Genomic DNA, 24,071 nt, shown 5'->3' on the forward strand with positions numbered 1-24,071 from the left:
GCTGCAGCTGGGGCCGGAAGGGCCTGCGTTGTGTCACTGGGGTATGCATGCCCAATGAGCGCATGGTGGCCCGGTTATCCTTCAGACTTTGCAGTCTGGGATCAGTCTTCTCTGAGAAGAGACCTTGGCCTTCGAAGGGCAGGTCCTGTATAGTTTGCTGCAGTTCCGGAGGGAGGCCGGACATTTGCAGCCATGAAATGCGGCGCATAGCCACTCCCGAGGCTAGAGTTCTAGCTGTCGAGTCAGCTGCGTCTAAAGACGCCTGGAGTGATATCCTTGCCACCTTCTTGCCCTCTTCGAGCAAGGCCCCAAACTCTTCCCTGGGCTCCTGGGGAACCAACTCTTTGAATTTCCCCATAGAGTTCCAGGTGTTATAATTATAACGGCTCAGGAGGGCTTGCTGATTAGCTACCCTGAGCTGTAGGCCACCAGTAGAGTAAATCTTACGCCCAAACAGATCCAGGCGCCTAGCGTCCTTGGACTTAGGTGCGGGTGCTTGTTGGCCATGCCTCTCCCTCTCGTTTACAGACTGTACCACGAGGGAGCAAGGTTGGGGGTGCACATACAAGTACTCATAAACTTTGGATGGCACCATGTATTTCCTTTCCACCCCTCTTGCTGTGGGAGGGATGGACGCTGGGGACTGCCAGATAGTATTGGCATTCGCCTGAATGGTCTTAATGAAGGGTAAAGCTACCCGCGTGGGGCCATCGGCCGACAAGATGTCCACCACCGGGTCCTCAACCTCCACCACCTGCAGATTCATGTTCTGTGCCACCCTACAAAGCAGGTACTGGTGAGCACGAAGATCTATAGGTGGGGGGCCAGAGGAGGACATGCCTGTCACGGCTTCGTCAGGCGAGGATGAAGACGACAATCCCTGGACTAGTGGGTCCTGGGGAAGGTCAGGTTGAGGAGGGTCCAGTTGCCCTAGGTCCACAATCGTAGGAACATCAGGCTGTTCAGGCGGTAGGGCAGTCGCCTCCGAAGCTATCGGGGAAGGACGGCTAACAGTTGCCTCAGGTACCCTAGGCTCCGAACAAGCCGAGCGAGAAGCACCTGAGGGGCCACCTTGGGCTTGGTGGTATGCCCAAGGGGTCCAGAAGGACCACTGTGGAGGACCTTGGTCGGGATCCTGTCCTACATCTGGCCCCTGGCTAGCGCCATCAGCGTCCTGGCCCTGGACATTATAGCCACTCTCCGCTTGGGACGACGCCGAGTTTGGGCGAGAACACCAAGGCGGTGCTGAACGCAGTTGTTGTGTTGACATGTCGCCATCTACTGGTCCACGCGTGAGGGCTGGGGACCGGTGCCGGTGTCCCAAGCGGTACCGTGATCGGGAGCGGGACCAACGATCATAACGGAGCTGGGAGGTCGATCTCAATGACGAACGACGCTGCCATCGGTGCCGCGACCGGCTGCGTGATGAGCGGTGTCGGGACCGGTGCCGGGAGCTGGCTCGGTACCGATCGTACCAGGAGGCAGACCTCCGGGAGGTGGAGCGGTGCCGCGAGTACGACCGGCGCCGAGATGGAGATCGGTGCCGGGACTGCGAGCAGCGCAGAGACCGGGACCATGCGCGAGACCGGGACTGCGACCGGCACCGAGAGCGGTGCCGACCTGTTTTGCTCTGTGAAGGAGGTCGCATGAAGGCGGGCTTCCCTATGGATGGGACAGTCCACACCGGCAGTGCCGGAGGGCGAGACGGTCCGGGCTCCGTTAGCACAATCAGGTTGCGAGCAGTGGAGAAAGTCTCCGGAGTGGACGGCAGGCCCAGCTCAACCATGGTGTGTCCATGCTAAGCTTCCATGAGGAGCTGTTTTAGACCGAAGTCCTGCTCCTTTTTTGTCTGAGGCTTAAAAGCCTTGCAAATGCGGCACTTGTCAGGTTGATGCGCTTCCCCCAGGCACTTCAAAACAGGAGTCGTGGGGGTCTCCAATGGGCATCGGCTTGAGACAGGCTGAGCAAGGCTTGAAACTCGGAGACTTGGGCATGAGCCCTGGTACCGGGGCGGAGGAACGGGGATAAACCCCGATTCCCCAACTTATGTACAACTATATACACTAATATACGATATACAAACTTACTAAGACTACTCTAAAAACTGCTAAACTAATAAAATACACTAAGAACTAACTATAAGACAACGAGAAAGCTAGGGATGTGGAGGTCAGCTATGCCGCTCTCCACAGTTCCAACGACCGTCCCGGACGGTAAGAAGGAACTGGGGGGGCGCTGGGTCGGCAGGGGCATATATCCAGCGCCATGAGGGAGCCACTCCAGGGGGCGCCTCAGCCGACCCACCGAGAGTTGCTAGGGTAAAAAACTTCTGACGATCGTGCACGCGGTGCGCGCACCTAATTGGAATCGATATGAGCAAGCACTCGAAGAAGAATTACAGAACCCGAACCACCAAAAAAGAAAATCAACCTTCTGCTGGTGGCATCTGACTCAGATGACTAAAATGAACATGCGTCAGTCCCCCGCTTTGGATCGTTATAGAGCAGAACCCGTCACCAGCATGGACATATGTCCTCTGGAACAGTGGTCAAAGCATGAAGGGGCATATGAATCTTTAGCACATCTGGCACATAAATATCTTGTTACTCCACGCCTGTTCTCACTTTCATGTGACATTGTAAACAAAAAACAGGCAGCATTATCTCCTGTAAATGTAAACAAACTTGTTTGCATGAGTGATTGGCTGAACAAGAAGTAGGACTGAGAGAACTTGTAGATTCTAAAGTTTTACATTTTTTGTTTTTGACAGTAGTTTTTTTTGTACATAATTCTACATTTGTAAGTTGCACTTTCATGATAAAGAGATTGCACTTGTATTAGGTGAATTGAAAAATACTATTTATTTTGTTTTTTACAGTGCAAATATTTGAAATCAATATATTTGAAAACGTAAAAAACATCCAAAAATATTTAAATAAATGGTATTCTATTATTGTTTAACAGCGCGATTAATCGCACAGCCCTATTTATTACCTACGCCCAGGAAATTGTTAAAATATTGGCACCACTTCTCTGCACTGCAGACATTTGATAAAGACCACCAGAACAAAAGATTGAAACAAGGGTTCCTAGACAACCTCTTAATGCATTCTAAGCCACAGAGCACTATACTCACGTTAGACTTTAACTATCCAGATATTTGTTGAGCAACAAATACAGCCAAAGATGCAGTATCAAAAAGAGGTCTTTTAATTATGCAGAAGACTACTTTATGTAAAAGAAAATGGAGACTTCTATTCTACAACCAAACGATAAGCCATTTTGGATATACATCTTGCTTGATGAGGGGGAACTGACAGACTACCAGGAAGCTTGGAATGTATGACCATGGGTTGCTTGATTTCAAGTCAACATAGTAGGGAATGAGGATTTAGAGATGCTGTTCACTGAATGCAGCTCTACAGAGGTGTTAGATTTCAGGAAAGCACATCTGGCGAAATTAAGGAATCTAGAGAGGAACGTTTGAGAGGAGGCCTCATCTAGCAGCATAGAAGGTGGCTGACTACAAGCTACCTGAAAAAGAAGACACCAAGAAATAAGAATCAGCTAACTTGGTTGCGTAAAGGAATGCTAAAAAAAAAAAAAAAAATCAGTTTAAAAAAAAGGGGGGGGGGGCAATCAAACAAAAAACATCAGAAGCAGTTAATACTAGGAAGAAATTTGGTCCATTAATAAATGAGAATGCTGAAATTAAATGACTCCTTTTTAAGCATGTATTCAATAAGATAGATACTGAACAAAATAAGGAAGACCGACCTTGTGAAATGACTCTTGAGAACAAGCAGGAAAGAGAATGCTGGGAAATACGAATATGTATATATAAGCCAGTCCAGATAACAGCCTGATCCACTGACATTTTTGAAAAATCATGGGCAACAGGGGAAGCACCAAAAGATGGGAGAAAAGCAAGTGTAATAACAATCTTGCAAAAAGGAAAAAAGTATAATCCTATCAATAATTGTGCCATAAATCTAATATGATGAAACATGCTAGCAGAACAATCACTACTAAAGAAGACCCACAAGCAATCAACAACACTAAGAATTTATCAGGGGCCTTCTGAAATTATCGATTTAACCTAATCAATCATCTGCTACCTACAGCAAACATGATATGATTACGAAGAATAAATTTCTGAGCTTCCTTCTCCCGACTCCCTGAATACTGAGGTAAAGAAGATTACACTGCAGTTCAATCTGTTTACTAGGGGAATGGATTTCCCTGAGAAACAGGCAACCTTCAGAGCAAAACAGCACCCTGCTTGTCAAACTAGTCCACCAGTGCTGACCTGCCTTAGTCTGACTAACACAGCCCTGAGTTTTTACACATTAATGTACACTGTTTTCTCAGAAAAGAAACCTTTCACCCTTGAAGCATTCAATATCCATAAAGACCCCAGTCTAGCAGATGGTATCTGATCACCATAAATCCCAAATGGGTTTTTAAACAGATTATATAATGAATGTAAGAAACAGGCAAGATAAACAGGTGCCCCTGCAAGAAAATGCTATCAACTCAATATCACTTTCCTTTCTTATTGAATTGTGGACATCAGTTTAGCATAACATTCCTGACTCCATTCCCCAGTGAAGAGGAAATGAAATATTGACTCAGATTGAACAGAGATATAGATAATCCCAACAAGAGATATATGCTTCTACTGCAGTGTTCTCAACCACCATTTGTAGCTCTTCAATAAAACACACTTAATATTTTATAAATTCTACATTATATAATCCAAAATCCCAGGTTTCCATCTACAGTAAAAGCTTTTTTATCTGGCATGTTGGGGGAATAGTGGGTGCCAGTAAGTGAAAAAGTCCAGTTAACTAAGAGGGAGGGAGGGAGTTTGGGTGTGGGAGGGGGTATGGGGCTGGGGGTTGGGGCACGGGGCGCAGGTTCTAGGAGGGAGTTTGGGAGCTGCGGGGACAGCGCCTGTGGGCGGAGGCAGTGAACAGAGCCACCTAGCCACGCTTCCACCTAAGAACAGCAGGGACAGATCGCCGCTTACAGGGAGCAGCCCGAGGTGAGCGCCCCCTGGATCTAGCACCCGAAAGCCCCTCCCGTGCCTCAACCCACAGCCCCACACCGCCTCCCGCACTCCGAACCCCTCGTGGCCCTTCGCCGAGGAGCAGCAGGGACATGTTGCCACTTCCCGGGAGCCACGTGGAGCCAGGTAGGGAACCTGACGGCCCTGTGCCAACTGGACAATAAACTGGACTTTCTATGAAGATTAGAAATGCCAATTTTTAGAGCTTTCCGGTTGGTACAGGGCCAGATAACACAACTTTTACTGTAATTGGGAGGTAGTAACTTGCACCCTGGTAAGCATTTTCACTTAGTCCTAGGTATATGAAGTTAGGTATATGTCTGTTTCTAAGTCTAGCTACTGAAGGAGAAAAAGTATGATACTTGGGAATTATATAGAATTCCTTGTAAATTTTTAGAATATTTGATACTTGCCCAAGTATCCAGCACTTAAGACAAACCTATAATTGGCCAAATGATTGAACCTTCTCTTTTTGGATCAAATGTCAAAGAAAGTTAGAATGACATAGCTCTGATTTTCCATGGAATCCGCTGAACCTCCTTGACTCCTTTCAATCATAGTCCTCAGTGATCAATGAATTCTTCTTGTACAAACATAGGAATTCTCCTACCAAATCAGACCAGTGGTTGGTCCCCCACATCTTGTATTGTTTCCCAGTGGACAGTAACAAGCTTCAGAGGAAAATGTAACACTTCTAGAATGAACAATCCTGGGCTAACCTGCTCACAGATCATGTTTCATCCTATTCTGAGAGAGTTAGGGGTTGACTTTTGCTATGAAGCATGATGGTTTATACTATCTACACAATCTGAAGCATGATGATTTATACTACTTATACAATTTTAATCTTATGAACTGCAAATGTGGATGTTGTCATGATCCATATAAATATCTAGGGAACATTTTTCAAAAGAATAAGTCACTTAAAAATACAGATCCCATTATAAATCAGCTTTTGAAAATGGAAGCCCTGGTCTTTTTAATCTTACTAAGCTGTTAGGCTTAATAAGATCTCATGGCAGCAAGTTCCATCAGTTAACCGTGTGTTTTGTAGAAAAGCATTCCCTTTGTCTCCATTAAGTTTGCTGCTTTTCTATTTTACTGAAAGTCACCTTGTTCTTGCACTACAAGAAAAGAAACAGTACACATACATTTTAAATTTCATTCTATAGCATTAATTATTCTATATACTTATATCAAGGCCCTTCTTATTCACCTCCTCTCTAAGTTAAAAAATTCTAATCTTTGTAGTCTCTCTTTATGCAAAAGCCTTCCCAGGCTTCCGATCATGTTGTCTGCTCTTCTCTGGACCTTTTCCATTTCTATTATATCCTTTTTGATGGGAGATTACTGGAATTGAACACAGAGTGGAATAAAATACTCAATATTAGTATCTCTGTTAATACACCATGACATCTTGATTGGTTTTTTTACCACCACTGCACAGATATTTTCATTATGCAGTCCACAGTGACATATAGTTCTGGTCCACACTGCAGAAAAATCGACACCCCTGAGCAACATAGTTATACAGACCTAATCCCTGGTGTAGACGGTGCTATGTCAGCAGGAGAGCTACTGCTGCCTCTCAGGGAGGCATATCAACCACGCCAACAGGAGAGCTCTCTCCCATCAGCATAGAGAGTCTTCATTAAAGTGCTAGAGCGGTGCAGCTGTGCCGATGCAGTGTTTTAAGAGTAGACATGCCCTGAGTCTTTGCATCTTTTAAAACTGTAAATGCAACTAAAGAAGAACCAGGCATGTTTTAAAACTTAAAAAATAATGCTTAGCACAGATAGTACACTTAGCATCTTCTAAGCATGGTACAGACATGTATCATGTGACCTATTTGAGATCACACTTCGTTGCCTATCCCCTTTTTACAGCCCAAGACCAGAGAGTGTCAGTGACAGGGCCAAAACTAGAACTAGAGAATGCTAATATTCTTGCTTTTAATCCCACATTCAGTTGATCAGGGCATGCTAACCTCTTCTCTTTAAAGAAATTAACAAAATAATAGCCTTTAACAGGGCTTCTCTATGAGGCAACTGGTCACTGGAATTAGAGAGTTGAGCAAGACAATGAAACAAAAATGAGAAGACAAGAATGGAGAGGATGCTTACTTTGCCGGAAGAGACTGCCTAGGCCATGTACCATCTTCATTCTTCACTTCTATTAACAGCACCTGAAGAGGGAATGCAGACAGTAGGGCAAGGTAAAAACAAACTTATTTTACATGTTCTATAAAATGACTTAGACATCTCTTAATTAATGTTCTCTGAATATTGTTTAACAGCTTTTGTTTTCTATTAAATGTATATAATGCTTCCGTTGCAGGGTCTCTTTACTGATAGATTCTCTTCTTGTGCATAATACAGCAAAACATTTTCATAGACAAGCTACTTGCCCAAGGAAAACCACATGTTAGCCTACCAGGCATTTCAATACCATGATTACACTGCTCTACAGCCAAAATGCTTCTGAAATAAATGTAGTCAAACTTTACTAATTCTGGGTCACTGAGAACGAAAATGATGCTTAAAATTGTTGATTGGCTCTAGTTTTCAAGATATGCTATTGGATCAGTATATACGACCCTTGACTTGGGAATGGCGGAGGATAAGTGAGTTATAAAGGGAAGGGATCTCAATTTAAACCAGAAATGACTAAAATACATCTTTGACTGGATCTATGAATAAATCTATGACTGGGTTTGGACAGTACTTGCTTTTTAGGCAAAACAATGAATGATGCAATCTGAAGCTGGTATTGCGTCATACGTGATATGAATTGCATCATGTTATTCCTAGAAGTCATGGATGATGCAATCATAACGAAGCTTACATCACTCTGCTGAACAAATTGCCCTATATCAGCTCTAGAAATCATACAGTGTCGTGCTCTCTTATTTGTCAGTGTTTGATTTTGCAAAGGAACACATTTCTGTTTAGCCAAAGTGAGCAGAGATGCCTCGTACTTGTGTGAACAGTGCAGATAACTTCTGCTATGTTTGTGGTGAAGTGACTTTTGCATCACAAAAGTGCAGTATAACCACTATGGCTAAGAAAGCCTATTACCTTTATTTTGGCTGCAAAATTGGAGATCAGGACAAGAGGTGGGCCCCACACATATGCTGCAACACTTGTGCAACAAATCTTCGCCAGTGGTTGAACAGGAAAAGGAAATCTATGCCTTTTGCAGTGCCAATGATTTGGAGAGAGCCAACAGATCATACCAGCAATTGTTACTTCTGCATGGTGCCTCCAGTTGGGAAAGGTGTGTCAAAGAAGAAAAAGTGGACTGTGCATTATCCAAACATTCCACCAGCTATACGCCCAGTACCCCATGGAGAAGGACTGCCGGTTCCTGATGCACCAGAATCATTCTCACTTGAGTCAGACGAGGAAGAGGATGAAACTTCTGGTCCTGAACCATCAATGTCACAGGACCCACATTTTCTCCCATCCTCCTCCTCTGAACCACACCTCATAACACAAGGTGAACTGAATGACCTTGTCAGGGATTTGGAACTACCCAAGAGTAAGGCAGAGCTGTTGGGCTCCAGACTACAGCAGTGGAATCTCCTGGCAGGTGATGTTAGGGTTTCCATGTTCCGTGACCGTCAAAAGGATCTTGGTCCCATTCTTCTTCATGGAAGGTGATCTTGTAGCCTGCAACAACATCGATGGTGTGATGGCAGCCCTCAACATCGTTCACGATCCAGATGAGTGGAGACTGTTCATTGATTCATCGAAGACGGGTCTTAAAGCTGTTTTACTGCATAATGGCAATGTTTTGCCATCAATTCCAGTTGGTCATGCAGTCCATATGAAGGAAACCTATGACAACATGAAACAACTTTTGAGGTGCATAAACTATGACCAACATCAGTGGCAGCTTTGTGGCGATTTGAAGGTTGCTGCTCTCTTGCTTGGTCTGCAGACTGGATACACAAAGTACTGCTGTTTTCTCTGCGAATGGGATAGTCGTGCAAGAGATTCCCACTACATCAAGAAAGATTGGCCACTCCGACAGTCATTGGAGCCTGGGAGGAAAAGTGTTCAGCATCCACCACTTGTTGAATCAAGGAAGATTTTGTTACCACCCTTACACATCAAGCTGGGTCTGATGAAGAACTTTGTCAAGGCCATTGACAAAACACAAGCAGCTTTCAAGTACCTCTGTGGAAAATTTCCAAGGTTAAGTGAAGCTAAGATAAAGGAAGGTGTCTTTGTTGGTCCTCAGATTCGTGAACTTCTTCGAGATGATGCATTTGACCGTGCACTGCGTGGCAAGGAAAAGACGGCATGGAAAGCCTTCCAGTTAGTGGCAATAAATTTTCTTGGAAACAACAAGGCAGACAACTACAGGTTGTTGGTGGAAAACCTCCTCAAGGCATACAAAAGCCTTGGTTGCAACATGTCACTAAAGATACATTTTTTGCACTCTCATCTAGATTTTTTTCCACCAAACTGCGGAGCAGTGAGCGACGAGCATGGCGAGCGATTTCACCAGGACATTGCAACAATGGAGAAACGCTATCAGGGCAAATGGAGCCCATCAATGCTTGCAGACTATTGCTGGACAGTGACAAGAGATGCTCCATTTAATGAATACAAGAGACAAGCCAAGAAGCGCCGAGTAGACACTGAATAGGACTAAACTATGTACAGAATAGTTTTTTGCCTTTTGTTTCACAATAAATTTTATTTATATAACCCTTTTGCTGATTTTTAAAGTGTTACATAAACAGGACAGGTGAAATATTATCATGTAAAGCAACCATAAACACATGAAAAGACCTAGGTTTACAATTTATGATTAAAACTCTACTATCTACACAATATACATAGACATAAAATGTAAAAACTTAAATATCTTAGAAACAGTAGCCAGTTGTTTTAATTGTCATATTTGAATTCAGCACATCAAAATACATAAATAGCACATTTTATCTCTGAAGCAGACGACTTCTCAAAAATTGTAGACCAGTGTTATTAGAGAATTCTGAGCATCTTACCTGACCGTGATAGAGCCCTGCATCTTGTACAGTGCTGTCCAGATTGCTGACCTGCTCATAGGCATTACTCATATACCTACTCCATAACCTAGTTTCCTTCTCACTGGGGATATTAAACAACTGTCGCATTTCCTTCTCAATGGTGGCTGTTTAGGGGAGAAAATATAATAATAAACTTCTGAAATGCTTAAATATTTCTAGAAAGAACTGACCAACCAGAGATACATTAAAGGCATATGTCCCCACTTTATCAATGCCCAAGCAGTAAAAGATATGTCTCATAATCCAGTAGTGTGACCATCATTAGAGCTGAAAATGTCTACTTATTAAAACACTTTATTTTCATACGCAGTCATCTGTCAGAAATGTTCCTTTTGGCTGGGCTGCAAGCAAGCTTGAGAAATTTGTTCTTTTCTGAAATGCTATAAGCACCTGAAAATTGGAGTTTAAAAAGGAAGCGTGCTCAGATAATGTTTTCACCCCTCAGCACAAGGTCACACTACTGGCAACTATCAGCCAAGCACATCTATGGATCACATTATAGTCTACATGCAACATCTTAAAATGGGGGGGGGGGGCATACGATGATGCAGTGATGTAGGGTATAGGGCCAATTTTCAAGTAAAATGAATGAGCAGGGGAAACTGGAGGAAGTATCTGCTGAAATATTTTAGTCATAAAGCCCAAGGAGACACATCAGTGACAGAATGTGCAAGAGAAGTACTGGAAACATTTAGACACAGAACTGTTTCAAACAATGGCATGTCCATTTGCTATGGAGAAGACAATGATAAGCTCTGATTACCCTTTAACCTCACCCCTACCCCCTCATTTACAGGTCTGCTGAGGCCTAACTGTTAAGCCACCTGGCCTCAAAGGGTCAAGCAGTTTTCCAACCAAACCTAACCCTTCCCCCCAGACCTGAGTCAGTGCCATCGCTGCCTCCAGCCCATGGAGTTGGTACGTGGTGGTGGATGCATACCCCGTTCCTGATGCCCCTTCTGCATTGTGTGTGTGCGCGGAGCAAGAGGTGCTGAGGATCTGCAGCACACTCTGTAGCACTTACAAAGCAAAGCGAGGAGTAGGGCACGCAGCCACCACTGTGCTGACCTTAGAGACAGGAGAAGGTCATCAGAGGCAACCCAACCCAAATCTTGTAGTCACGTACCAACAGGCTAGAGCGCTCTACCGCCATTTACTGCTATTAAATAGGTGTTTTTAAACATTCCTTATGAGAGTCAGTCAGTTCAAAGCTGCAAATATCACATAGCTACTTACCAATGGTGTCTGCTTTGCTGAAATGGCAGGTCAACACATTGGTAGGATCACTATTTTCACACAGCTTCAGTTCGAGGAGGTAAACTTCTACTTTACAGTGCTTCACAAACAGACCGTACTCCACCACCTATAAACAAAAGGCTGCCCCTGAAGCAGGCATGATACTGACCACCCCACATAGGTGAGATGACAATCATTTTTAAAGGGCCCTCCACAACCTGGACTGGCTGCCTAAACAGTGATTTACAGTTTTAAACTGAGTGGGGGAAGGGGTGATCTGACTCCAAAACTGGGAGCTGGGAATTCATGAATTTAATCCCAGCTCTGCCCCGACTTCTTGTGTGACCTAGATCAAGACATTCAACTTCTCTATCACCATCTTCCCATCTGTAACACACAGACTAATCCTTTTTTCCCCATGGGAAAGTTCTGAAACTTAATTATAACAGCTGAGTAGTAGCACCAACTAGTTAAGGTTGCAAAAAACAATTTCTATTGCAACTCCTATGTTTCATGCAGAGAATTCCAAAAACGTTTACCTTCTGTGCCTGGTCTCTGCCCAAAGGCAATTTCCAACAACCAGAACATTGGAACAAAATCCCGCCTGTTATTTTGAGTTACAACAAGGAAGAAACAAACCATTTTATGATTTCATGACTACATTCCCGCCCCCAATCCTCAAACAAAAATAAATCAATGATGGCACAAAAGTGGCTGAAACGTCAAGTACTTACTGGAACATAAATAATCCTGTTTGCTTTGGTAAACCTAACAAAAATTGGTTTCAAAATGAAGGGCTGAATACTTCCAAATGTGAAACTGCACATGTGCAGTAACCCTTTCCTTTCAGCTATCATCTGCACTCATAAAAAGGCGTAGTGCACAGGGACTTAACTGTGCAGCTATGTACCACATGCCATGTTACTTCCAATTAGGGAGCTGAGCTATAGAGGTGGAATATAGCAGTGTGTGGAGCCAGTATTAGCTTCACCAGTACACAGGGCAGCCAATAAATCTTAGAAGTGACTATTCATAGAGTAGCACCCAGAAGTTCCAACTGAAATTTGGAACCCATTGGGCTGGGAGGAGGTCAAGCCAAGCCTTACGGATATTTTCTTTGAGAGACGCAGGCAGGAAGTGGGGAAGGGGTGATGAAGAAGTGGCAATGTAGGATTCAGTGAGGGAGGTAAAGTAGATCTGTTGGATAAACACACGGCAGAAAGAATGCAGTTGTAGCAGACACGGTCAGCTTAGTCACAAGACTTCCAGAGACTCCACAGCAAGAGAACAAGAAGGCAACAAGCAGAGGCTGGGGGTGAGCCAGGGCTAGGTAGTCAGACTCAAAAGCTCAAAGAGAGAGGGAAGGAGGGGCTGGAAATGGCTGGATTGAGAGAGAAGCAGCCCAACAAACCTGCCAACAGACTTCAGAAGATGACTCAGGGTGAGAGAAGTGGTAAGAGAAGCCATCATATGACAGACTGGATGCAGTAGCAGTGTCAGATGAGATCTTGGTCTTGGTGAGAACCAGGAGCCAGAGAGCAAGAGATGATGAAGTAATGGTTGGCAGTGATATATATTATGTGGGTCAGAGGAGTGGGATAAGGAGGGCAATCAGAGAAGGTAAAGCTGGTGGGAAAGAAGAAAGGAGGGGGAGATGGTGGCAGTGGATGGAGGGAGGGAAAGATATATTCATAGCATCTAAGGCCAGAAGGGACAATCCGATTATCTAGTCTGACCACCTGCATATTATACAGCCTTTAAACTTCACCCAAATACCCCTCTGTTGAGCCCACTGACTTCAGTGAGTGGTGAACTGCTTAGGTGAAACATGTCCAGATGATTCTACCAGGCATGCCATGCTGCAGACAAAGATGAAAAACCTACAAGGTCCCACCCAACCTGACCTGAGGGGAAATTCCTTTCTGACTCTAATCTGGAGATCAGTTTGACCCTGAGCATGTGAAAAGACACACCAGCCAGACATCCGAGACAGGAGTCTCTGGACCACCTCTGAGCACCAGTCCATCCTAACTAATGTCCCATCTCTAGCTGTGGCCAATCACTGATGATTCAGGGGTGCAGGAGGGATTACAAATGTGCATTGGGGAAAAACATTTTTGTGACCCCTGCAAATGACTGGCTGAAGCCCTGCAGCATGAGATTAGATTATAGTCATCACCATACAGAGCTACAAGTGTTATGAGCGTGCTGAGGGCAATGTGGGAAATTCTGTTCTCCCCAAGACCCATAAGGAAAGGGAGTGAAAGGGGGACCCACAGACTCCTAAGCCATATAGGACCGTCACAACCCAGGCCAACCCCCTCTACACAAAGGCTACAGAACCTCTCCCAGAAACCAAATTAAAGTTTATCTTTCAGAAAGATAGCTAATCTCGTTTTAAAGTCTCCAAGCAAAGGCAAGTCTAACATCTCCCTACATAAACTATTCCAATGTTGAATCAGCCTCACTGCTAGGAAATACCATCAAAGTTTGTCCAGCTTCAACTTCCAACCACCTTTTTATATCTCGGTCAGTAAGTTTAAAAAGTCCTGCCCCATGAAATATGCTTTCCGTATGTTGATACCTACGCACAGTGATCAAGACACTTCTCAACCTTCTCTTCAATAAGCTATATAAATTGAGCTCCTTAAGCCAGACATCATAACAGCTTGTGTTCCAGCCACTGGATCATTTTTACTGACCTCCATTGAACTCTCTCCAGTTTTCCAAACCCTCCTGGAAGTGCAGGTATAAGAAACTGGGCCCAGTATTCTAGTAGTGATTTTACCAATGCTGGGAATAGCAACAAGATTACTTTCCTACTTCTACTTGATATTCCTCTTTTCATATGTTAGCTGAAAACTGAGCCTATGCAGCAGGAAATCTCAAGGTCCCACCCTCAGAGATGCACTCTGTCTGCAGGCTCAGACAGTTACATGCACACTTTTTAGAATTGGTTTTCACCCCACTGTGCAAAGTGGGAGCGGACAAAAAAGGGTGGGGGCTCTTCTTCAAAGGTCCTACTTATGCTGGCCCAAGGACAAGCCTTCAGTCTCCAATCAAATACCTGGATAATATTTCCTCTTATCCACCCCTACAGGCTACTTCCATCAGGCAGGAGGATCTGGCAACAACGAAGGTTCAACTTGCAAGAAAAGTTTCTTCCGCTTCCTTCACAATTGCCAAGTCCTAATCAGTGGAAGTGTGCTGAGTGGTGAACAGCCTGATTAACCCACGGGATTACAGAACCAAGTATTTCATGCCGTGAGGAATACAGTTTGAGGATGAGCTCATTTGGATGTGGACTGAACCTTCTGTCTCCATCGTAGCAGAGCTGTGAGTATGGAGGCAAGCTAGGAAACACACACAGTCTTTGTTTCCCTTTAAGTTAGTGTTGCTCACTGAGGTTCTGGGGGAACTTTGTGCTACATCATAGGAGTTGTACCATTGTCCTCCTCTGTTGAAGGCCTCACTCCATTATTAGGAGCATGTCAATTCCTCTCTTTAAGAAGGCCAGGTGCCATCTGCTCTTAAAGTTACACCTTTGCTCAGGAAACCACCTCTTACTATTGACACTTGTGCCAATTATTGACTATTCTTAAATCTCAAACCTCCCTGTTTAAGAAAAGGTCATCAAGACAAGTGTGGCAAGGCCACTCCAGTAATAGCGGAGTTCTCAGATTTTCTCACGTCCAGGCAGTTTGATTTTAGGGCTGGGTATGGCAGGTTACATCATCCATTGCAGGGAGGAAATCAACCAAAGATCAAGTGCCCGTGATTTCCTCCAGCAATTGCTTTTGGCACTGTACAAGCAAAGCTCCCAGCAAGCCCCTTGCATGTGTGGCCATGTCCCCTGTGGGCATGCTGTGACAAACTGGGAATTTTTTGTAAATGCTATGAATTGTGTGCCTCAGTTTCCCCTATGTGCTGCATTGTTACGGAGAGGGTGGAATAGGGCTCTTTGCTCTTGGAGCAGGCTAAGACACAGGTGTGGATGGCGCCTTTCTGTCTGCATCTTGGGTCCCATGTCAATGGAGTATCTCAGAATATGATGGCAAATCCACTTGCCCGGACACTGACACCTAGCAACCAATGGCCATAGATTGCCCACCTCTCTGCAGGATACCAAGCAACATTGCCCAGGTTGAGAACAAAGGACTAAGAGGGGTGAGGTAGGGAGTTAAATGTTGGCTGCTGAAGAAGTGGGGGAAGAGGGGCCACTCGCCAGGAAGTCTAATTGAGTGACAGAGCTTTGGGCTCTGGACTAACCAGAATGGATTCTGACATGGCCTTCATGTCTTTATGCTAACCTAAGGACTTCCCCTGCTGTATTCCAGTTGACAAATAAACCCTACTGTTTTACAACATTGGCTGGGTATCACTACAAGTGCTTAGTGAGATGTATTGCTCTCTAAGATTAGACCCTGATGGAGACTTGTACGTCTCAGTTAGACTTGCTGAACAGAGCTCACTGGGCAAAGCAGGCGTGCTGAAGGACCACAGATCCATTCTAAGGAGGCGGTGAAGCCACATGCATAAGCCTGAAGGAAGAGTGAGACCCCGTAGGGGGTATGGCATGCTGAAGGGGTTCCTCCCAGAGACTGTTCCAAAGCTGGGGCCACAGCACTGGTCCTGTGGATCTGTGACACATGCACCATGCTCAAATGTCCATCATACAGAGAGGAAGCATTGGCACTGGGCTCTGTCCTTTTCCCTAGCCAGTGCTACCAATCTAGGGGAAGGGCTTCAGTGCTCCTCTTTTCCCTTCTTTCCTTTCTACCATTATAACTATGCACACAGTGAAAATGAGGGAGAGGGTGGGAGGAAAAGTAAAGGAGTGGCAGTGGAGATGGAATGCGTGAATGAAGTAGTAGAGACAATGAGGTGAAGGAGCGAGAGGGACTGCACTCTTGCTTTGATGTGCTCAGGTTGTCACTCATTCTGCACACAGTAAAATAAATCAGGAAGATTGTTGCTCAGTACAAGGCATTGTTAACACTTGTGCAGCCCATACGAGGAGCAGACAGTCCCTCCAGTGACTCAGTTCCCTTCTCTCCAAGATGTCTCAGAAAGCAATACTGGGGAGCTGTTCATCTGCCCCAGGGGCACTCTTCACAGAGCATTCTACTCTATCAGTGTTCTACTAACATGATGCATCAATACCTACACAGAGAGATTTCTGATAGGAGAGGGCTCTTTAATCTAGGAGGCAAAGCATTAAAAGATCCAGTGGCTGGAAGCTGAAGCTAGACAAATTCAACCTGGAAAAAAGGCCCAATTTTTAACAGAAAGTAATTAATCACTGGAACAGCTTAACTAGGGGGATGTGATGGATTCTCTATCACCTGAAGTCTTTACGTAACAATTGGGTGTCTCCTAAGATCTGCTCAACCAGAAATTATGGGCCTGATGCAGGAATCAATGGGTGAAATTCTCTGGCCTGCATTATGCAGGAGTTCAGATAATGGTACCTTCTGGCTTTAAAATCTATGATTCTACATACATGAAGCCATTAGGTAGTTAGTGAGGTGCAAACCCAGGTGGATTCAGTGCACACATTACATCCTGCCTACTTTCAGGAGACCTGGAAGGTGCAGTTAACGTAACCTGCATCTGGCCACGCTTGGATGAGAGTTATTAGGCAGAGACTCTGTTCAGAAAGAACAGAAGTTGTGCCTGTGGGTTTGGAAAAATGGTATCCACCTAGCCTGTATGAGAGAAGTGTGCTCATCTTTCACTACACATGTTTATAACGTGGGGATTATATTAGGTCCTCAGCTGCTCCTGGGAAGCAAAAGCCCTAAAGCCAAGATCTGTACTTGCCTAGAAGTTTTTGACTTCTCTTCAGAGGCAAGATTTTACCATGGGGATCTAGGCCTTTGTCACCTTGAGATGGGATAACCAAAATATGCCCTATGTGTGGTTACACCTGTAGCGCACTAGGAATTTCCTGCTAGCACAGGATGTAGCCAATCACTTGTTTAGTGCATCACACATGGGCTCCATGACTTGCACTAGCCTCTAGTACATTTCTGGGTCCTGGCTACTTTATAGGCCAACTGCACTGTGGGCCAATAAAATGGCAAAGCCTAAGGTGCTCACGGTAACAGTCCCACAGATTTAATAGGAAGAGACAGAGAGCTTTTGTGAAAGATCATCAACTCTGGAACATACTCCATCTCCCTCAGTCAAAACCCAGATCTGTTAACTCTGAGGCATATTGCACAGGCTGCATTCTCAAGTTTTCCCTCAGGGACATGCATGAAATGTCAAGGGGGGGGGGGGGGGGGGGGAACGACCTTCTTTGTGGAGAGCAAGGAGCTTACTGTGTAGACAGAGAATCACTGGAGGTTTGTAAGTGTTATAGTTAAGTTATACAATACCTGGAATACTAGATAAGTAAATCACCTATTTATTATTAAAATATTCCAAATTAGATACAAAGGGGAGCGTTCAACTATCCTCTTAAGGGTTCCCTTCTTGGGTGCCAGCAGTTTTCCGGGAAGACAAATGGCTTGGGTCTGTTAGATCACAGTGGTCTTCTGGTGACAACCACTGCTGTCAGAGCTTTTGACAACGAAGAGAAACATGTCAAGCCTTTCAAGACAAAATATCCACATCTTTGCGAAAGCAGCAGACAAGCAAAACCAAATCAGAGAAGGCAGAGGATGAGAAGTAACGGTGGAGACAACATGAAGCATTATAACAACATTTGCAATTTGAGCTCTTTCCTTATTTAGTCCAAAGAACTTTGCATTGATCTTTTTATTTTCTGGGCCTAAATAACTGTAGTGAGAATCCACCTATGTTAGGATTGCACACCTGGATACACGTAGACAAAGAGCTAATAGGTATGAAGCAATATTGTTATGTCTATCCTAGGCTCCTGATTTCCTTAGATTTGTTAAGGTATCTAAATGCTAACTGCCTCTCTGGCTACAGAGTGAGAGGGGCATCATCATAGTACAATAGGGATGGGGGTACTGAAACATTCTGGAAAGTTCCATCAAGTTTTAAAGAGCTGGTATATGTAGCAGCAAGAGCAATTTTTCTGCCACAGGCAGAGTGCAATCCTTTGAAAGATGGTAGAGAAGAACTGTGTCATGTGTTTGAGTGCAGTTGGGACCACTGTGGGAGGACAGTAAAAATGCTGTGGCTAATGGATCTTGGTTAGGCTAGCAGAGAAAGCCAAAGCTGGATGCTGAGCTGACCGGTAGAAGAAAAGTCTCTCAGCTTACTGACATTGTGCACGGGTAAGTACCCAGAGAAGAATTCTCCTTTTCAACAATTTTGCAATGAAGGAAGTAGGGTGTGCATACAAGGCTGCATGAGCAACATTAACACTGGCATTTATTGATACTTTATAGTGGATATGTAGGGTTTTTGTTTTTTAATATATAAACTATATATAACACTGCAAAATGAAACAGCTTGTCTGCTTAGGGCATGACACTGTAATTGCTACATGCTAAGATTAAAAAGCCTGTGTGGCATTAAACTAACTGAACTTCTCCCAATTTAAGAAGAAAGGGCTAGTACTAACAAACTTTAAGTGATCTTGGTAGTCTACATTCAACCTCACAGAAGCCAAGAAATGTGATATTAAATCCATAAGTTACTTGCTTTAAAGAGAAAAAACAAACAAGTGAAGACACCTGAAAAGACTTTTCCGTAATATTTTATCGATAAAGCAAGAACAGAAATTAAAAATCCTTATGAAAATAATGAACCGGTCAAACTTTTTTTTGACTTTTTGCTTTGTTTTCTTCAGAATAAAAAGGCACTTGCCACAAGTGTTCAGTTGCTCTTTCGACTGTATGGGAAATAGGAAAGATCTATTTAGATCTATTTACTGATCTAGTCTCTGACTTCTATAGTTCTGATGTTTTTAATTAAGCAGAAGGAAAAAGAGGTAGTGTTCAGAGATCGTGTTAAATTTTTAGTTCAAGTCATGGATTCTTATTACAGCAGACACCAACTAAAGCTAGTCTCTGTAATGTAATAGTTTAAAGATGCCAGACAGAAGCAGTTTTGTAGTAAACTGCAAACTCATTTCCAGTAAAGATTTTGGTAGAAGGAAACTTGGCTTGTGCTGTTGGGTAGGAACCTAAAGACAACATACATCACTTTAGTGAGAATAAAGTGTAGCCTTAGAAAATATGCACATCAGCACAGTTTAAGTGTGAAATACAATGGAGGATGTTGAAGTATGAAACCTCTTCACTAGTCTAACACTTCAACTTTTAACAGGAAGCCCCAAAGCCTGATTTCAAATATCATAAGAATGAGCATACCATCATCTAGTCCACTATGCCCAGATCAGATCAATAGTTCATCTAGTCACTATGCCCATCTGTGACCACATCAAATACTGGATCCCTCAAAAGATGGTGCAAGAAACCCTATTCTGGAAAATTATGAAATAAGCTGCATGAAGGGAAGATTTCTTCGTAACAGCTAATCAGCTAGATATATACCCTGAAGCATGATTTATAGCCTAGTTTTTTATGCTATCCTGTATTATCCACAAATGTCTAATTCTTGAGTCCAAATAAGCTCTTAAGTCTCAATGGTGTCTTGTGGAAATGAGTTCCAGATGACATCTGACCAATTTATATGCAAACAGTTGAAGCCAGATATTTAGTTTTACTGGTAGCTGAAAGCCCATGCTGTCGCACACATGTAATTCATAAAGTCACATGTGTAAAAGAGCCAAAAATAAATGAGAACTTAAAAAATGGACAAAAACTGACCACGAATCTGAGTGATGACTGAACCCGGTGATATTCTAAACGAAAAGAGCTCTCAACCACATGTGTAGTAGCTCTTTCCATCACTTCACTCTGACTCAGATATTCTAGGCTTCAGAGCAATGTTTGGGATTGTGCACGCTGGTTGTGTTGATCCAGTGGGGGAGGGAGGTGCGGAATGGATGCTGAGAGATCTTTGTTGATCTGTGCAAATGCATAGGTGGGCAGTTAGGCCAAGTGATCCACCACACGTGCAATCTACTTTCATACAACTAATGAAACTGTTGCATACAAATTAGCTGTGCAGTAAGGGTGGAAACTGATTGTGTTACCTCTGAAATCACAAAAATCTAGGACAGTTGGCATGGCACAGATACAAGCTTTGGTGTGCACAGATGTAATTTATAAAGCCAAAATGGCTGAGAAATTAAAACTGGACAGTAACAGACCTCAAATCCCAGCAATTATTCAACCCAGTGATATTCTGAACAAAAAGAGCTCTCAACCATGCCTGTAGCCACTCCCATCGCTTCATGCCGACATTTAGGCTTCCGAGTGACACAGAGTGATGTTCCTGAAATCTTATTATACAACTTACTTATTTGACTCTGAGCTCTTCATAACTGTGCCCCCAATAACCCTTCCCTGATCTGGAGGCTTGTAGTATAACCCTACTAGAATATTTGTGTTTTTATGACCCGCAATTTAAATTCAAACAGGTGTACTGTGTAGTCTTCTCCATTCAGGAATTCTCATTGGATTAGGTATATCTTTCTGGTATAGCGCTATTCCTCACCTTTATTAACTAATGTTTTTTTTTCCCTGTGTAATTGGGTATTACAACAGCACATTTGTCATTCTACCATATTTCAGTAGTTTCTATTTTGTCAAGATCCTCTTTCATTACCAGGGTAGTATAAATGGACAACAAGAACATGATCTAACTGCAAGCTAGGACCTATAAAAATCTATTCATGCTAAATTTGGACCATAATAGTCTTGCAGTTGGGAGAAATGTGTACTACATATAAATTTCCCTGTCCAATAATTATGATGCTGAAATAATTTTTCCATTACAAGATACTACTGAAACCACAAACCTCTCACCTTTACACTGCAAGTAGAAATAAAGAAACTAAGTATGGGATCCACCAGCATTCAAAGAAAGGAGAGAATCTTGGGTGGTTTGAGGTGAGAACTTTGATGCTCTCTGAGGCACCTGTCCATTTCCCGAGATACACCATTTCTAGGTTGCCCTACAAAGGTATAAGTGCCACTCATCAGCACGGATGACTTTTTATAAAGGAACCTTGCTTTCCCATCCACCCTTTCCTGGCTTTTGAATATATATACTGAATATTGGTGCAAGATTTGTACTTCAGTGTTAAAAAAAAAAAAAAAAAAGGACACTTGACAGTGTTAATTCTAAAAACAATCTTTGTTTTCAATGCAGCCTTTGTTGAAGCCTCTAGGTTTTAGGTATTGGAGGTTGGTTCTTTTTGGTTTTTTAACATCAGTGCTGCTTACTAAAATCAGTGACTGCCATAACTCAAAGCTTTTTCTTTTCTTTTTTTTAAGTGAAGCTCAGCAGAGCCATTTGCTTCACAAGGCACTGTGCTCTGAAATGTTTTCTTGTACTAGTTACCTGTGCCCAATGTTCATTCAGGAAAGTTCAAAAGTTGACAATCTTTTAGAACTTTTACTAAAGCAGCAAACAAGCCTGTATGGCATCCATGCCCTTCCCCATGTTTAAATAAAAACAGAATAATGGGGGGTAAAATGTCAGCAAACCTTGTGACGAGTCCCTGAATCTCCTATTTTAATGGCAAAGCATCTTTGTCTGGTATCTCCTTCTGCCCAAGAAGATCCTCAACTCAGAGGCAACAGGCTGGGATTTAGGGTAGCCCAAATAAAATGTTCACACTCTTCTGTTATGAAGGAAATTTACCACCACCACTACTCCCAACCCCCATTTTTAGCTCTATACACATGGGCAAACAATGCATTCATCCTCAGATGGAGCCAAATATGCTATTCTCCTACCAATCACTAAGGTAAAAAAAGTGATTGGCGTCTGATGAAGTGGGCATTCACCCACGAAAGCTTATGCTCTAATACTTCTGTTAGTCTTAAAGGTGCCACAGGACCCTCTGTTGCTTTTTAAGGTAAAAAAAGTTATCCAGGATGAACCTCTTCACTCCCCCCAAGAGAAGCCGTAAGTTCCTCAACTAATAATACCCATCATTCCAACTAATCATCCCACCTGTGACAGTGGGATCACCGCCTGCCAAACCAGTGGGCAGGCCCACATAAGACCATATTTTGGGTTACCTTTAAACCAGCTACTTCTGGAGAGTAACTTCATGTGCCTGATTTAACTCACACTAGCACCACAAATCTGATAAATTTAGATGGTGTTTCAGATAATGAAGGTTTGTGGGAGAGTATAAAGGTGGCTAAACTGTTTGGCAGATTATAAAACAAGAGTCTCAGATTCATGCACACTTACTTTTCTTACAATAGGTTGCTGCCCCTCTACACAGCCATACCAGTTCACTAGCTTATTCCAGGCTTCAGTGGGAACCAACACATAATCCAGCTCATCAATGAGATGTTCTTTTAAGGTCTGTATTTCTGGATCTAAAAAGGAAGAGAGGGGGAAAAAAAGTGAGATTTGAGAAGTGGGATAAACCAGAAGTTCTTCATGTTTTAATGGTGTTCCATACATTCTATAAAATGTAAGATCTCCAGGACATGCAAATCAAAGTGTTCTTAGCCCTTTGGATGTTGGCTAAGATTGTGAAGTTTCATACTGGGAGCTATGAAAGGTAGAAACTCGGGACAAATTCTGTATTAATTCATTAAATGTCAGCAGTATCTTTAATGTTGAACAAGACATGGTCCTCTCCCAAGAGTCCTCCTTACTCTGACAGTCTCAGAAAATAACTGAAGTATAAATGGAAAAGTTAATTAAAATCCATTATTTAAATTGACGCTTTCCACTGGATGATTTAAATCACTGAATTCAATTGCTCTGATTAAATCAAACTGTCCCAGCTTGGCATTGTGTCTTAGGATCTGGTTGTCAATTAAAGGAAGAAAATAAGTTATGCAAGCCCTGGGAAATGTCATTACAAAAACAGAGACAACAGGATCCCAGAAAATCTTAATTGCCACAACAGCCACCTCAGAGGCCTTAAGTGCCACATGAGATCTAAATGATGAACAATCTCCCCCTGCCAGTCTGTGACAGTGCTGCACCACATTCTGAAGAAAATGGTATTTCTATGGCATTATCAACCACAAGATGACACAGTTAACTTTCATTGTTATTAAAATATTTCAAAAAATGCAATGCAGAATGAACTAGCCTATATTATTCATTTGTGCTACAACAGAGGATAGTTCTCTTGTGAAGTTTAATAGCCATGACAGGATGGGAGCCTTTGTATTATGCGGCCAGCTGAGAAAGCGGAAGCCAAGAAAACCAAACAATAAGAAGGGCTGAAGCACTATCTTGGAAGAATTTGTGATGGGACATAAGATTCTTGGGAGTTCCACATAGCAACCCCCTTTCCATGCTATGAGGCTCCCAAGACACACAGGTGTAAGTCCTCTTACAGCAGAGGACATGATATATCTTGATTTTAGTAAGGCTTCTGACACAGTCCCACATGACAATATCATAAGCAAACTAGGGAAATGTGGTCTAGATGAAATTACTATAAAGTGGATTCATAATGGGATGAAAGACCATACTCAAAAAAGAGTAGTTATCAATAGTTTGCTGTCAAACTAGGAGGGTGTATCTAGTGGAGTCCTGCAGCGATCAGTCCTGCATCCAGTACTATTCAATGTTTTCATTAATGACATGAATAAGGGAGTGGAGATTGTGCTCATAAAATTTGTGGATGATACCAAACTGGGAGGGGTTGGCAGCACTTTGGAGGCC

At 43.2% G+C, this 24,071-nt stretch overlaps 1 protein-coding gene across 1 annotated transcript in view; it reads right to left on the reverse strand.

The window, feature by feature from the left end:
• The window catches only part of USP4 (ubiquitin specific peptidase 4), a 131,927-nt gene that overhangs the window by 102,070 nt on the left and 5,786 nt on the right, over nt 1–24,071 (reverse strand). Inside the window, exons 3-6 of the mRNA XM_065408657.1 lie at nt 22,629–22,759; nt 11,370–11,496; nt 10,092–10,237; nt 7,195–7,256 (exon numbers count right to left, since the gene is read on the reverse strand). Of these exons, the coding sequence (XP_065264729.1) occupies nt 7,195–7,256; nt 10,092–10,237; nt 11,370–11,496; nt 22,629–22,759 (466 nt within the window). The remainder of the gene's footprint in view (nt 1–7,194; nt 7,257–10,091; nt 10,238–11,369; nt 11,497–22,628; nt 22,760–24,071) is intronic.

The sequence above is a fragment of the Emys orbicularis genome, chromosome 7 (genome assembly GCF_028017835.1).
Source record: "Emys orbicularis isolate rEmyOrb1 chromosome 7, rEmyOrb1.hap1, whole genome shotgun sequence".
Classification (NCBI taxonomy): domain Eukaryota; kingdom Metazoa; phylum Chordata; order Testudines; family Emydidae; genus Emys; species Emys orbicularis.